We start from the raw sequence: 17531 nt of genomic DNA on the forward strand, positions 1-17531 counted from the left end.
TAGACACAGTGATCATTAATCTGATCATGATACTCTCCTGCTCAAAAACTCCTTCAGTGATTCTCCATCAGCTGATGAATGAAATGAAGAGGCCTTAGTGTAACTATAGAAAGTTCTTCATGACCTGGTTGCAGACACACCTGTCACCTAGAACACATTCTCAGAACACATCAAATTCACATACCAGCAAACTACTTTCTCCTCCTGCCTGCAACACGCTTCCCCACCCTGTCCAACTCCTAATCCTTCCCAATTGATTTCTAAGTTAACCTGTAATTTTTGTGCCCCCACTGCACAGAGTGATACTCCGCATGCATTCCTGCTAGTAATCACCATAAGGGCTGGCTGGTTGTCCATTTGTCTAACTAGATGTGAGCTCATATAACCCAGGGACTGCATCATTCATGGCTGTATCCCAAAGCCTAGCACCGCGCTTGGCACTGGGAAGGCACTCAAGTATTATTTGTCAGATGGACTGTAAAAATAACTGCTATCAAACATTCTGTTTGTGTGTGCCTAATCAGAAAACACTGTGCCATTAAGAACAATATAATAATACACAGTAGCCCTTTTTCCTTAATGGCATACTAGTATGTGAGTCTCTTGAAAGAATGTACCATCCACTCTCATCCAGCAACAACTTTCTCAAAAGATATAAAAGACAGAAGTCAGGCTGGGAGAAGATTACTCAATAGGAACAAGGGTATTTTCAACTGACTTATAAACAAACCACACAAAAATTAGGACAGGATTCGTAAAGATACTTGAAACACTGGATATTTAGATGTCAGCCTAGATTTAAAAAAGAAAGAAAGAAAGAAAAGGAAAAGAAGAACTATTAACAGAAAAGTCTCAAAAGGCTTGGACTGGTACTCTCAGACTCAAAAATAAAATACAAGAGAAAGAAAAACTTTTCAAATTCAGATGATCTCAAAGGTCTTAAGAAAGACGACAAGCCTTTCCCATTGTTCTCTCACAATTTAATCCCCTTTGGGACCTGGGAGTATTTCAATAGCAGTATTTTTAGAAAGCACACACATTCTGCTCAAGGCAGGGGGTGAGGTGGCAGGCATCATAATCACACATGCACATAAATAAGACTACCTTGAATTTTAACATCCTCATCTAACTTAGCCAACACAACTTGGGAAATTAAATCTAGGTAAGTGTCAAGGTCAGAGTGACACAGAAGCTCCTCATTTTTGGATGCAGCCTTATTTAGACCATAGCTGAAAACCAGGAATCCAGTGTACAGCCATTAAGAATCCACTTACTTTATGCCAGACATAAAATAAAACAAGCCTCCTGGGTCATAAAAAAAGGAGGCATATTTACATTCTAAAGCTCAAATAATTTACACAGAGAGTCCCTATCCTGTCACTTAAAATATCTTACACTATTACTTTTAATCAAATTCTAACAAGATTCCCCAACTCATAGAAAGTGAGGAGGAGAAAACTAGGTCCAAGAACTCAGTCACCAGACATGTCCTTGCACTTCCCAGGTGCCAGACGCTGTTCTCGGTACACTAGGAAATGAGCCGAACACACCAGACAATACCCTGGCCCTGTTTCCCCAAGAATCCCTCTCTAGAGGCACCGTAATCACTGCACAGTTGTTTATTAAACAGATGTGGGGGCCTGACAGTCAAGGATTCCAGCTGGAGTGGGGCCCAGGAACCCACACTTTCCACAACCGGCCCCCCCTTGCCTGGGTTGTTCAGAAGCCGGCCATCCCTCTGATCACGTTCTTGATAAACAACGGTGTGAGCCTCTTAACTGAGCTGAAGCCAGCAACTGAGAGTTGCATAGAGAAGAGAACGGTCTGGTTGGAGGGAAATCCATTAACATTACTTAAATGTGTTCTATGGTGATAATTAAAGGACAGGTATCAATTCTTTCGAAAGCTCACTCCCGTGAAATAGCACCCATTTTCCAATACTGATGTTCAGCAGAGATGGTCCCAGTTGCTGTTGCCTGAAGTCCAGAGGGACCAACGAGGGAGAAAAGTCCCCTCTCTGAGTGTTTACCACAGACTGAAACCTAGCGGATGCTGCTCGGCCTCGTCCAGAGTCAGTCCCTCAAGTGGTAAGAGTGCCACTTCCTAGACGGCCACTGGACAGTCCGGCAGGAGCGGACGTGGGTGGAGGCAGGGGGAGGAAGACAGAGCTCTTCACTTCTCCCCTCCTGCAACGAGGCAGCTGAGTCCCACCCCTTCCTCTGACGTTTCTCTCACACACCGTTATGGTGGCTGCATCAGAAAAATCTGGAAATGCTGAGGAACTGGAGACAGCTTCCATAACTGTCTTCCAAAGGCCAGCCCGAGTCTGTGGATTCCCGAGTCTGTGATTTCTTGCTATTTCCAGAAAGGAGGCGATCTCTGGTACTGGTAACATCATGGCTGTAATTCTGAGCATTCTCAGACTCAAGGTGACTTCACAGAAGGTGGTGCCTTGTTCGGGGCTTCCGCAGTGTCTCAGCAGGTAAAGATTCCTCCTGCAGTGCAGGAGATGCAGGTTTGATCCCTGGGTAAGGATGATAGCCCTGGAGAAGGAACCGGCAGTCCGCTCCAACATTCTTGCCTGAGAAATCCCAAGGACGGAGGGGCCTGGTGGGCTACAGTCCGTGAGCCTGCAGAGAGTTGGACACGACTGAGCGACGGAGCGCCCGTGCCTGGTTTGTGCATGGCCTTATCTCTAAGCAGGACCCCCAGCCCACTGCCCCCAGGAACTTGCCACCATTCCTAGGGGCCTGTGCTGAGGACGTCTCTTCTCTGCCTCCTCTCTTTTTCACTCTAGGTTTTCACTTCCATCCTAGAAGGGACGGTCTACAGTACCAGCAATACAGCTGAGGACAGGGAATAAGAATACAGGTAAATCTGTTTCTCCCTTCCCCCACTAACATAAAACTCTGCTAGTTCCGGAAGCCTGGTCCACACCGCTTCAGTGAAGCTTTGGAGGACTAAATGTAAAAGACTATGGAACAAGGAGGGGATCTCTTCCCTACCCACTCCCTTTCTTGCTGTTAACAGAAGTGAAAAGCTCTGCAAAAACTCAAAATGGACAGAGGTCTGTTTCAGGGACGGCATCTTATGGACAAAAGGCTCTTCAGTCAAAATGCCCCTTTCTGGATCTTCTTTTTTCAAATACGTACATTGAAAGTATCAGACCAGCCCTCTGCCAGATCTAAAATCACATATGACCCTCCAATAAGCAGAGTGAGTAGAAAGAGGAAAAGGCAGATGAATCTTGAGGCTTTTGTGGTAAAGAAAGAGAAAGACTGTGATCAAGAAGCCAATTCAGTTAAAATATTACGGCGTGACATCAAGGAGACAGAGCTTCTACTGTCCCTGACTTCAAAGTGACCGAGGCCGCCACGGGGCCTATCCTCTATTCCTTTGGATTTCTCCCTCTCATTGCCAGTCGAGTGCTGAAATATAGTATGAACTTTACCCCCATACCCTGCAAAGGGCCTGCTGGTGCCATGGGGCACCTACACTACCCTGGGGACCTTTTCTTAGAAACACATCTTCACTAGACACGCTCTAGAGTTCTCTTTGCTCATTGTAGCATTGAAGGTACTATGTGGTTGTGGTTAGTTGCTCAGTCGTGTCCGACTCTTTGCGACCCCACAGACTATAGCCCGCCAGGCTCCTCTGTCCATGGGGATTCTCTGGGCAAGAATACTGGAGTGGGTTGCCATGCCCTCCTCCAGGGGATCTTCCCAACCTCGGGATTGAACCCAGATCTCCCGCACTGCAGGCGGCTTCTTCACTCTGAGCAACCAGGGAAACCCAACTGAAGGTACGTTACAGATTAAACCGACTTTTATCTACTGGCCTGGAGCCACACCCAGCATCTCCAGCCCTGCTTCTGCAGGGATAAAAACAGAGTTCCACACTGACAGTTTCCAAAGAACCATCTGGAAAACTGTCCATTCATAAACAGTGACTGCCAGCAGTAGAGTACTTGTGTTTTTTAAACGACCATTAGCAGAATATAAACCAGGTGGTTATGGCTATTTCTGGGTTTCAAATTAAAAGGTAAGTAAAAGCTGCACTTTTAAGATAGTCCAACAGCATGCATTTTAGCCCGAACATCTGGTGTCTCGATGTCAGACCTCTCTGGAGATAAACTAGGAGCAGGGAAGACAGTAATAGATATGATCATGAAGCTCCATGGCTTTGCAGTCTCAGAGCTTCTGACAGTTCTCGCCCCATAATGTCAACCCTCTCTGATAAATTTTCTATCTACCTGGGAGCTGATTTACTTCCTGTTCCTAGCACGTGCTCCCAAAATGAGATCCATAATTGCAGTTTAATCACAGGCTAAAAAGTGAGAATCTCAGGCGGTTTGCCGTGACCTGAGCTGTCCACCTACACATGACATCAGCAACTGCTGTATTCTTGCAAAGTCCTCTTCCTCAAACCCCTCAGATTCTGAACATTTGAGACCAACCTCACAAGGATCAGCACCCTGATCTTTTGCTGTGACATGAACTCAAAGCAGTACTCTAGCTGCCATCTAGAATGGGATACTCATTCGCGTACCACTTGATGACCATCTGAGAGCGGAGCTCTGGAGACCCCAGAACAGGTGAGCCTGGACCTTCCCAGTGGCTGACCAAGGCTGACCTCACCTCCAACGCAGACCCTTCCTCCTCTGTCAAGTCTTCCGAGACCAACAAGCTGATCAACTATTTAACAGGATACAAATATACAGGCACATACAAACCCATGCTCCAGTGATAGTTTTCTTAAAAAGTAATCTTATCATCTCAACTCCTGACCAAGGCTGACCTCATCTGGCCCCTGGCTCCTTTCCATTCTGTTGTCTCTGCCTAGTCTGACACCTGTGCCAACATGAGCCTGCCTCAGGATCCTGAAACAGGCTTTTCCCTCTTCCTAGAAAGTCCTTTCCTCTGATTTGCTCATTTCCTGATCCCTGGGTCAAGAAGATTTCCTAGAGAAGGGAATGGCACCCCACTCCAATATTCTTGCCTGGGAAATCCCATGAACAGAAGAGCCTGGTGGGCTACAGTCCATGGGGTCACATAAAGTTGGACATCACTGAACGATTAACATTCATTCACATTAATTCAAGTATCACGCAGGTCTTGAGTCAGGTGTCACCCAGCAGACAGGCCTCACGAGCATCCTCTCTATACCTGACTCCACAATCACTACTTCTGTCACATCCTCTCCCCTCATCTGACTTTATTTTACTACAAAGCACATTATATATAAATCTATACAACTTTCCCCATCAGAATACAACCCCTTTGTAAACAGAGATACATTTAGACATTCACACTAGATTCTGAAAAGTGATGACCCATCTAAGATCTTTGAAAAGATTAAATTATTTTGATTATTTCTAAGAGTATATGTACTATTGTATGAAATGATAAAGCACCAATGTTAAGTGGGGAAAAAAAAATCAAGTTTCAAAATCCTGAAGAAGACTTTTACTTTTTCTAAAAACATGTATACATGTAGACACGCGTATTAGAAGTGATCTAGCAGAATAGCATTTGTCTCTGGGTGGACAGAGTTATGTATGAGTTGGGCTTGTTTTTCTTTTTGATTTTTCTTTAATTTCATACCTTTTTTTAGAAGAGCGTATATTACTATTCAAAGGCAAGCATAACAAAAAAATCCCAAAGTATTGTAGTTGATTCTAAAAAGCAAATAAAAACAAGTCAGTGAAAAAAAAATGCAAGCAATGAACCTAGAGAAGACAAACAGCTAAATACTAATAGTACAAATACTACATAATAGCAATTTCTTTGTATCATAATAAATATAACATTGCCAAATAAGATCTTATCTGCCTACCTATAATAGAACAATGGAACACTTAAATTGATTACTATACACATTTTAAGCTTTGATTAATATAGCACAATGCCACCTGTCCAGCCAGGGTATGCACTTTAGTACTTTGACAGCAAAGACAATAAAAGGCTAAGAGTTTACATCTCACGCTACCTGTTCCCAGTTATCAAAATATAAAATTCAAAGAATTTCATTCCTTGTTATTATAAGCACAGCAATTACAGAAAAAAAAATTATGACCTGCAAAGGTAATATCCATATTTTGTATACATTTTAATATAAAGAGTAAACCAGAAATTTCTAACATATCATGTAGCTATCACATAAAATTAGTACTCATGAGAGCATTCAAATACCATTTTCATGTCATTTCTGTCATTTGTGCTACTTATCATAAAGGACATATAAGAAAGAGATAAGCTCCTTCAAAAGCATGTTGTACTATTCTAAACAGAGCTGTATTTTATATACATGGAAAAGCTGACTTTTGATTTAATCCCCAAATTATAACACTTATTTTGGCTGAATGAATAAAGAGAAGTGGAAAGAGATATAAAATAGCTCAATCCTCATCTACCATCACCAGAAACCAGTATAGATTGTCTAAAGTTTACAAATCAAGAATAGTAAACAGGTATGTATACAGAAAGATCAGAAGGAACAGATTGAAGGAGATTAAAACAGTTTCCTCTAAGAGTGGGCCCACCCCTGTCAAATACTCCACAGCCCGTGAGACACCGTGAGACACGCTGGTACTTATTTAAAGAAGGGAAGAAGATTTGTGCTATGTCTGCCTTCCCCACAGAAACTGCAGGAGTGTTCTGAACCAATGTCATGCTGCACTGGATTCCCAGAGGTTAGCACAGCACCTGCCATGAGTGGTACCAAAGGGATTCTTGTTAAAAACACTGGTGAGCTTTTCAAATCAACAGATGAAAATGTCAGGAACACACAGAGGAGATACCCAAAGCATTTTCATGTGCGATCTTTCCAGTAAAACAAAAGTCTTCCTAACCTATACTGCATACACCTGTTACCCTACGGAGCTTTGGCTGGCATTCTAAAGCTGGAAGAGACCTTAGCTATGAGGGCCATCTCCTTTCCTTTATAATCAAAGACTGAGAGAACAAATATTTCAGCTCAGAGTCACATGGCGACTCAAAGTGGATGATTTAGGTGATCTCACAAAAATGAGTTGGTATTTCTGAGGCTCTGTTAACTCTACCTAGTTTCATGTTGCAGATTAAAAATACATACACCTACCTCATACCTGCAGAAAGTATCTAAATATCCAATTATTCTGCATTATAAATATTCCATTTATTTGTAGCCTTGATCATAACTTTTCTCACTTGAACAAGTGAATGGAGTTCATTCTTCCTTTGGAGAATCTCTGCCAACATAGGATCATAAATTCTCTCTTTTATCCTCTTTTATACAAAGATATTCACTAGGTCATAACCAGTTTTCTGAAATAGGTAATTCACATAATTTTTTAAGTATAAAAAGGTCTAAAATGAAGAAGTCTCCCTCCTATTCCTCATTCCTCCAACCAGTCTCTCATCCTTCCCAAATAGTTAACACAACACTAGTAACAGACTTTTTTCATACTCCCCCATTTTCAAATGCAAATGGGAGTATACTATACACAACGGTTTGTATCTTGCTTTAAAAATTTTTTTTACTTAATGTATTTTTCTTATCAGTATACAAAAAGCTTTATCATTCTTTCTGACAGCCACATAATACTCCACTACATGGATACACTGTGATCTATCAATTAGTCCACTATTGGTAAGACTTCATTTTAATCTTCACCTCTTGCTAATTAAAACAACACTGCAAGACTAAACTTGTAGTGCCAACTTTGGGCTTGTTTTGCAAGCTGTATACATCCAGTGGAATTTCTAAAAGGGAACTGTTAAATCAGGGTATGTGAATGTATGATGCTGATAGAGCTCGTCAAACTTCCCTCCAAAATGGTGTCTCAATTTACACTCCCGCTAGTAGTGTACAATAGTTCCTGTCTACCTACATTGAACTCAAGTTTTTATTATCAGACAGGTGGAATATGGTACCTTGCTAGGCTTAATTTGTATCTTTTTAGGAGACTAACTCTTTTTATGTGTTTAAATATAAATTTCTAAAGTATATATAATTTCCTCTCTCAACTGCCAGGAGCATCGATTCTTTATTGTACTGAGCACTGACCCAGGCCATCTGGGCAGACACCCAGCTGCAGGCCATGGTCTCATTTGCACTCAAAACACTTCCTAAGGCCTGCCTTCTGCTTGGGTCTTCTCCCCAAGCTCAGCAGAAGCAGCAGGCACAGAATGCTGTAGGTTTTGAATTCAGGAAGGAGGATGACTCCTCACTCTGCCACAAGATCTGTGAGACTTCTGATTAGCTACTGGACCCCTCCAAGCCTTAAATTATGTGTCTGTAAAATGGAGTAAAGATTCCTGTCTCATAAGGTTGCTCTGAGGATTAAGTGATTGTATATGTTGAAAGCCCCAAGCACAGATCTTGGATCTTACTAGGGCCTCAATTAAGGGTGGTTTAGTTTTGTCATCACTAATCTGTCCGGCACAAAGGAACGCTTGACTAAGCAAACTTGAGCTGTTTCACTGCTCTGGGATATTTCCAGTTAAATATCCCCAGGGGTTAAACATTGAGGGGTAACCCTGCTGGAGCTGTACCAGGACTTGGCCTCCATGACTGCCACACAACGAGCTATTTCTCGTCACAAAACCAATTTGCTTCTCTGTCAACATCCAACCATTCTGTATAAGGATGTCCACTCACTTGGAATGCTGACTTTTTGCAAGAATGTGCTGCTCTGCCTCCATCTGAGACTTGCTGCGTCAGGAGCAGCAGGAGGTACCGAGGGAAGTCACGTCCACTCACTCCGCTGGTACAGCCCCTACCCCACCTGCTCACGAGTCCGCCTCGGCAAGGGATGCTCACCAAACCATGCTCCGAGAGAAAAGACTGGGAAGATACCTTGAAAGCCCGGTGAACGTCCTCATACAACGTGTGGCACTCATGGAACAGTGAGTGTGTTCTGAACCACGCAAGTCACACACACCAAATGCACGTTTGGCTTATAACGAGTTCATCTGGAAAACAGACACGTGCAGGCTTATCTCCTCCACTAATTTAAGAACTATTTGAGGGCCGTTTCGGTCTTTTATTCATCTTTGTATCCCACGCCTTAGCAATGTACTCAACACGTAGTAGTCAAATTTCTGGAACGGACAGACTCAAGATAAACATGACTTCTTGAACTTTCATTTCATGCGGATCCTCTCTTTTCAGTAGACAGTCTGGATCACCTTCCTGAGTTTGAATGTATGTCAATCTGTTTTCTAGTTATCAGAGCTGCACTGGCATTTTTGGTATATCTGCACACGAGTGTACTTCATCAGAACTCCAGTGACACTTTGAGGAAAAATTGTTTTCTTCTTTAGAAAATTCACTATTATCCTTTTTTACATATTCTCCACTGAGATGAAATGTTTGCTTCAATAAAGTTAGAAGTTGTGATTAAATTTATTACAGGTCAATTTGAGGTACATTTGCAACTCAACACACATTTAGAGTGTACAATTGAGTTAGTTTTCAAGGAAATGTCCTCAGCAAGAAACAGAATCCTCAAGTTAGACATCTGGCAGACACCCTGTTAAACCCAAAAGACAGATTCTCACTTGAAAAAAAGTATGGTTTCAATACCCTAAAACAGTCTATATTTCTACTTCACTGCCAAGAGCAGATTCTGTGTTTTCCATTAACCTGGAAGCTCAAGATTCTCACAAAATACACACAGCTGAGGACTTCTGGAATTTTCCAGTCATCTTTATTGCTGCAGGCATGAGCCTCAGATGTTGCCCTTCAACACCACCTAGGTATCTTACTCCACCAAACTACTACTGATTATTTTATACAGTGCTTTCAAATCACTATTTGAAATGTAATCACCATGAAAATTCAGAGCACAAAACTCCTTTTTCCTACATAACTGATGCTGTGGTCAACATTTAACTTAACAGCTGGTATCAGAGGCACTCTTAACATTTGATGAAACTATGCCCTACACTTCAGCTCATTAGTATCCTGGCTCCACCCATTTATCAACCACACTCAGCCATGGTGAAAAGCAAATATTCTCTGAACTTTAAACCAAGAGCCAAACACTCTCTAGAGAACTTTATGGTACCCACCCCCTACCATATCTCAAAAATGCCCACTTTAAGGGCAGGAGTGTATTACCCCGAGTCAAAAGCCACTAATAAGCATTTTAATGATCTATCAACAGAGATTCACCCCCTCACCTGAGCCAGGTACAGAGGACAACAAGAAGAACGAGACACAGCCCCTGCTCCTTGGGTCTAGTGATCCTGTTACCTTCTACCAATGGCACTATATTGGGACACTCAAAGGACAGTCAAAAAGAATACATGTGAAATAGGCCACACTGTTCCCCACTCTGGAACAAAGGAAAGGTCTAACTGAATTACATATTCAGATGTATTTTGAAGGAGCACAGTTGAGAAGGGTGGTGGGCAAGATGGTGCGGAAAAAGAATCAGAGTTTCTGAGTCAGAGAGACCCAATCTCAAATCTCACCCCTGAAACTTTCCCCGGTTACGATCTGGGAGAAACTGTTCTCCCCGAGGAGTGCTCTCCCGCCCGCCCACCTTGGGGGAGGTGTTCTGGTTCTCCCAACGACTGGAGGATGCTAGTGGGCAGGGCCACAGACGCCAAATGTCCTAAGGACAGGAGAGTCCAGTTCAGCAAAGAACTGTTCCTTCCAAGGTGCCGACAGTGTCCACCCCTGGGAACGCTCCTCCCCTCAGCTGCCTCAGTTGTCGGAATAGTGATAAGCATACCAACATTCCGGGCTGAGGGTGACGTTTAAAAAGACGATACAAGTAAAAGCACCCAGCCCAAAGGGATGCACAGTCGGTTTTGATAAACGCTGTTCTTGCCTCACTATCACGTGTGATACAGCAAAGAAACAAAATTTAGTGATCATTTTCTCGAAGCAAGGAAAATTAGAAGGCAGGTATCCTTTGAATTTCACAGTTTAGCAGTATCTGTTGAACAGGGCTTCACAAAAATTCTCTAAATTGAGACCACACACTCTTTATGACCCAGTGTTAAATCTAATTTTCTTAACACCTCTTTCACTCTGCCTGCACTGATGTATATGGCCCTCAAGAGATCATAACCCCAGGCCTTTGCTCAGCCTAGAAGACTTATCCCCTACTTCCATGTTCCTAAGTTCTCTACAGGTGGAAAACACCAGCAGTGTCCCGAAGTCCCAGATAAAACCACCTCCCCCAGGAAGCCCTCCTGGCTCTCCTCTATCACTTTTGCTGAGCCCAATCATTGCACACTCATAAACCAGGCTAAACATTACAGCCGTGAATTGAATTCAACTACAGTTTTCATTTCTATATAATTTAAAACAAATTAATTTAAGCACTTTCTGGATGTGCCAAAGATAGAGAGTATGAACAAAAAATTCAACTGCCAACACCTGAATTCACATATGTAACAGTGTTGATGCAAAAAGACTTTTAACTGCTGCAGGTTAATGAGAGTAGCAGCGAACACAGTATATAAATTACGTGTTCACAGCAAATGATGTCCAAACATCTTATAGCACACCGTAAAAGCAAAAGTTGTCCTGTGATTCACGTGGGGAAATACTGGAAAACCTGAATCATGGCATGGTACACAGTGGTACAGTCATGACAACCCCTCAAAAACTTTGTTTTTTTTCTAGTTGGTACCATATGCATTTTGTGAGTAGCCAAAAAAACAGCTGTCAGGATAATGCTGTAAATTTTACTTTTATTGGTCTTGTGGTTACATCTGTGTTTCATTTTCAATTCTGTTCTTAAGGAATTGTTAAGGAATTCTGTTCTTAAGGAATTTATGTCCCATTTGTATTTGTACCTACACAAGTTACATCATGCAACTCATGTAAGTCAACACTGGGAGTGCAAAAAACAAGACTGTACAACTTAAGTTTGAGAGAATGCACTTCAAGTAGAAGAACAAGTCAGGATGCAGACATTCATTCTTAATAAATGTGAAGTGGCCACTGAGTTGCAGGCACTGCACAAGACTTAAAACTTGTTCATTAACTGAAAAGTAGCTATATGACTCCAGGCAGGTTTCTTTAGCTGTTTTTTATAGTAAAACTAGAATACTGATTGTACACGTCTGTCCAACCTCAGGTGTAGTATTTTTAAAAGTATTCTGTTAATAGTAATGTGCCAGACACACCATGGTAACCCACTCCAGTATTCCTGCCTGGGAAATCCCATGGACAGAGGAACCTGGCAGGCTACGCAGGGTTGCAAGGGGTTGGACATGACTAACAGCTAAACAAGATACGTCATAGGTACTAGGATGGCTGTTTCCAAGTGGTCTCGTCAGCTTCTCCCAATTCCTTGAACTGGCCCTTTTCTCAGTCATCTTTACATTCCTATCACACCCAGCCCCATGTCTGAACAGACTCCCCGCCATCTAAAATCACCAGTACAAAAGGTAAACCAGGCTCCAACTAAAACCAGGAGTTTTTACTGCCTCTAAAAGAAACAGCCAAAATACTCCTACATTTGGAAATAAGATCACAGTGACAAATCACAATTCTGTTTCCAATCTTCTTAACACCAGGGTGTTGTGTTACTAGGACATTTGGTACTACTAAGCGTTTCCATTTGTTTCATTAAACTTTCAGTAAAGGCTTTGTGTTTATGTCCTTGCAAATAAAAGATTGAAGCTCATTTAAAAGGTAAAACACCCACACAAAGGATTATCCGCTATCCCCTTAACATCTGGCAAGTTCTAAAAGGAATGAAGGACAAAATTAGGGTTCATCTAAGCACAATTAAAATTATGATTGTCAAAAAGCAGAAGTCTGTGCCTCTCTGGAGATAAGGAGAATGGAGAAGTGGTAAGCAGACAAGAGGCAAGTTGCGGGGGTGGCTAGCACCAGAGAGAAAAAGAGATTAGATTTGAGAAGTGGCCAAAAAGCCAAAATAGGGCAGGGAGGCGGGCAAGCTTTCAGGACAATTCTGATAGGAACCTGAAATTGGCCTGCCTGCTGCCTTCTAATCCTGACTCAAGGCTAGTTCCGAGTCTACTTAGGGTTTCTTTTCAATACGGCTTCCATATTATCATCCAAGATTGTCAGTGCCGTTACAGTGACGGCAGGCACCAAGGGCTGCCTGCCTACACCAGCGTTCTGACATTCTGGTTGAGCCCTGTCAGACTTCAAAACTATTTTTAACTACTATGTAAGTCTGAATTTTAAATGCTCTCTTAACAGGGCGATAATAGCTGAAGCCTCACAGAAGAAGTCTTCCAGTTGTAGTAGGAACCTTCTTGGAAAGATGTGGCAGATTTGTTAAGAGGTTCATAATGCAAATGCTTCACAAGCAGGGAAACTGAGGAACACAAAAACGACCAGGATCCAATCACAAGACAGGAATGAATACCGATGGAAGCAACTCAATCAGTTACAGTTCTGTTTCCTATCCAGTTTTCTTTGAAGCTCTCCAGGAAGCCTTTAACGACTGAAGTAAACATAGCTTTCAGGAGAGCGTCCTTCCAATCACGAGTGATCTTCTGGTGCAATGTGCAGGAAGAGGCAGCAGAGCAAGCCTCTCTGGCCACCAGAAGTTTTAAACAGCGAGTTGTACATCACTTAACCCCTCTTCCTCCCTCAGCACAGATGAAAAGACTCCGGAACAGGTATTTTCATTAGTCATGAATTTTTGAAAAAGCTCTACTTTACAGCAGCAGGTGGAGGAAGGAGAAAAGACTGCAAAAACGGGGGGCACGTTTTTATTATTACAAAAACCAAGACAGCTCGATTCCAGGTTTCTGGAATCCGTCTGGGATCTTGAGGCAGATGCTTTTTCCGAGATTTGGGGAAAGAAGGGTGGCATCATTTAAATGTCAGGCAATGGTAAATAAGCCTAGCGACGGTTTGATATTTTGATGGGATCTTTGGGAACTCAGCATCATCATTCTTAAAAAAAAAAAAAAATATATATATATATATATATATATTTTTTTTTTTAGAAACTAAGATTAAGACGGCAAAATCCCAGCCGCGCGGGTGGCGCGCCAAGCGTTACCTCTCCCATCGGAGTGGTTTTCGGATCGCCCTCCTCGCCCTGGCGGACGGCTGGGCTCACTGCTCTTTCGCATTACCGCCGGCAGGACGCCGGGGGACTCGCTTCTGCCGGAGAACTCAGAGCAGGCGCGAGTGTGGGGCGGGAACCGAACCCCGTCCAGGGACGGGAATGGGGGGCTTGAGCGCCCCGGGGGCTGGCCCGGCCGCTGGCCACGGGCTTCACCCAGATTTGCAGACCAAGTGATGCGGCGCGGGAACTGAGAGAGAAGGAAAAAACTTGAGCAATGGAGGAAGGAGAACAGAAAGTGGGGAGCGCAGCCTGGCCGACAGCGGCCGGCTGCGGGCACCGGGGCCAGAAACCCCCCGTCCCGTGAGTCGGGGCGGGCCCCCGACGACCCCCGCGCTCCCACCTGGCAGCGTCCCGGCCCGGCGCGGGCGGCTGGCTTGTCCCCGGCCTCTCCTCCTCTTCCTCTTCCTTGTCCCGGGAAGGGCTTCGGGGAGCAAAGAATCGGGAAAAGCTGTGCCAGGGGGCGCCGCCCCTCCTCCGGCCGCCGGACATCTCCCCGGCGCCGCAGCCGGTCCGAGGCCGTCCGCTGGGAACGCGCGAGGCGGTGTTCGGAGCCCGGCCCGGGGCCGTGGGACCCGGCGACGGCAGGAGCGACTCGGCGCGGGCGGCCGGCGCGGCTCAGTCCATCCCGGGCGGCAGAAGCGCGGGCGCGACGGGCGGCCCGCACGACTCCTTCTCGTGCGCTCAGGCGGCTCCTCCCTCCACCCCCGGGCCGCCCGCCCCCAGGAGGAGCCAGAGGCCGCGGCCCCGCCCCGAGCCCGGGCCCGGCCGCCGCCGCGGGCCGGTCCCGGTTCTCGGCGTGGGCCTGAGATCCGGAGGGGACGCGCCACCCCGCAGCGCCGGGCTCCGGGCTTCCCGCCCCAAAGAGCTCAGCCTGCCAGCCCATTTGTCTTTTCGCTCATTTTTTTCTATTACTGATGTTTTCTGTCGTCCAGTCAGGTGCACGGAACGGTTTTCAGACTTTTGAAACAAGTTCGTGAGTTAAACTTTGAAAGAAGCTCATGAACTAAACTGCGGTACTAGAGTGCCCTGGGCTGCCTTTCAGCTAACGAACAGTAATTCCTTAGTTTCCCGGGACTGAAAAAGTTGCGGCTACGCCGTGGCCCAGGCTCAGAAGTGGAGGGCGCCACAGGTGCCTGCTCAGGTCTGTCCACAGGTTCGTTCTGGTTCGGCTGGCTTCCTCTGTGGGGTAGCTGACCTTAACCCAGATGTGCTTTGGTATTTGTCACACTCCGTGTCATTAATACATACTGCTTCCCGGCGAGCCCTCTTGCAAAAACGACGCCGATCAAAAACAAGTGTAATTCAAACTATGCTGAAACGAATATTTTGTAGTCATTACAACAGACGTCACGGAAATCTGGAAACCAAAAGGTCCTTAAGATTTACTTTGAATTATGTCTCAATACAGTCGTTTGACTTTTCTTAGTTTTATTTTTTTATACATACAAAAAGCTTTAATAATGAGACTGAAGATAAATATACACCACGAAACTGTCAGCACAATCTATGCTATAAAACCATCCATGACTTCCAGACCTTTCCTCCCACTCTTCTTATTATAAACAATTATGACATAAGATCTGCCTTCTTAGTAAAGTTTTAAGTATATAATACAGTACTGTGAACTACAGGCACTGTGCTGTAAGTAGAACTCAAAGATTTACTCATCTTGCATAACTTCAACTTTCCCTTTGAGTAATACCCTGTTTATTAATAATGCCCTGTTTCTCCTCCCCCAACCCCTGGCAACTCCCTTTCCACACTGCTTCTGTGGATTTGACTGTTTTAGATTCATCAGTATAAGTGAATCCAATATATAGTATTTGTCCTTCTGTTTCTGTCTTATTTCACTACTATAGTAGCATAGATGCTTTTTGTTTTTTAGTTTTGTATATCCTGGTGGCTAGTAGAGAAAATATCAAGGGGCCCATTCACCCCAGGCGGTTTGTTTTAAAGTCAAGCTGCCCCTGAGAAGGTCTAGAAGTGATAAAAGTGATTATCTTCGCTAAAAATTCTGTACAAGTAAATGAGATAAAATGAAATGTCCAAGGCAGTTCTGACTTGGGGGAGGGGAAAGGAGGTACCCTGAGGTTGGCCTGCTCTGACTGGAGTCTTGGAGGAGGAGAAGGTTGCTTATGAGTAGATAGGATGTCCGTAAGCCCCATTTCAGTATCAGCTGAGGGCTGTTGAACTTTCCTGCCACAACGCAGCTGCCTCCTGGAAGCACTCTAACCCCTACCAACTGCAGCAGAGACCAAGGCTCGCCTTAATTTGTTCTGGTTCAGTTTACCCTACCAAAGTTAAATCAATACGGATTCTTTCTGCTGGGTTCACCCCAAACTACCCCTCAAGATTGACCAGCGCTTTCTCTTTTGAAAACCTCCTGTGAGGAAAAAGCTAGAACAATGAGCTAGAATAAGACAAGTAAAGTTCCCAATTGAGTCTTACTGTTTTGGGGAGGAATCTCCATTAAAAGCCTACTTGCCAGAAAGCCCAGAGAATATGAAAGCAAAGAGAGTAGGAAGCCAGTTGTTCCCTCCAGCTAGAAGGCCTGGAGAATTAATCTCCCCAAAGGAATGCTAGATGGCTACCAGATGTGTCCACCCTTGTACTGCGACCAAAGCAGGCCCTACACCCTACTACCTACCAAGAGGGTGGACTGTTCAGGATGTTTCTCTGGGGATAAAATCTTACTGGGGCCAGTACAGTTTATCACTGACTTATGGGTTTATCTAATACTGCTATTTCTTTGAGAAAATAATTTCTCTAAAAAAATAGTTCTCAAGGGGAAAGCTGGGCTAGTCATATTTTTTTAATAATCACTATCCTCAGTGGGAGAAGGCATCAGAATCATGTCAGGTAAAGTCCTTCATTTATCTAGAAACTATTTATTTATAGTATTGGTGGTGATAGTTGAGGTAGTAGAATGTTCATCCAGCTAGAATCCCTCTATTAATAAACAGCTTGCAAAGGTATAAGATAATATAAATGTTATTAGAGACCCCTAAAATAAACAGTTGGGCCAATACAAACTCATTATATATATATATATAGTCATATGAAAAAAAAAAGTGTTAGTCACTCAGTTGGGTCAGACTCTTTGTGACCCTTTGGACTATAGCCCACCAGACTCCTCTGTCCATGGACTTCTCCAGACAAGAATACTGGGGTGGGTAGCCATTCCCTTCTCCAGGGGACCTTCCCAACCCAGGGGTCAAACCTGGGTCTCCTGCACTGCAGGCAGACTCCTTACCCTCTGAGCCAATAGGGAAACCCCGTGTACCACGTGATCACATTCCTGAATTAACATTGCAAATGACTATGCAATGAGGTGCCTTGAAACTTTGGCTTCATCAGCTTCACAATAAATATGCTTCTACCATAGATACTCTTTAAATGTCTTCAAGAAAAACTGAATGAACAAATGAAGATGACTGCTAAATTAGAATCTCTAAGACCCTTACAACTC

General features: G+C 44.0%; 1 protein-coding gene across 1 annotated transcript in view; it reads right to left on the reverse strand.

Moving 5' to 3' along the window:
- CRYBG3 (crystallin beta-gamma domain containing 3) overlaps positions 1 to 14742 on the reverse strand; it is a 123065-nt gene extending 108323 nt beyond the window's left edge. The window contains exon 1 of the mRNA XM_070455023.1: positions 14403 to 14742. Within this exon, the coding sequence (XP_070311124.1) occupies positions 14403 to 14551 (149 nt within the window). The 5' untranslated portion in view covers positions 14552 to 14742. The remainder of the gene's footprint in view (positions 1 to 14402) is intronic.
- Positions 14743 to 17531: the final 2789 nt, after the last annotated feature.

Source organism: Odocoileus virginianus, chromosome 25, assembly GCF_023699985.2.
Source record: "Odocoileus virginianus isolate 20LAN1187 ecotype Illinois chromosome 25, Ovbor_1.2, whole genome shotgun sequence".
Taxonomy (NCBI): Eukaryota; Metazoa; Chordata; class Mammalia; order Artiodactyla; family Cervidae; genus Odocoileus; species Odocoileus virginianus.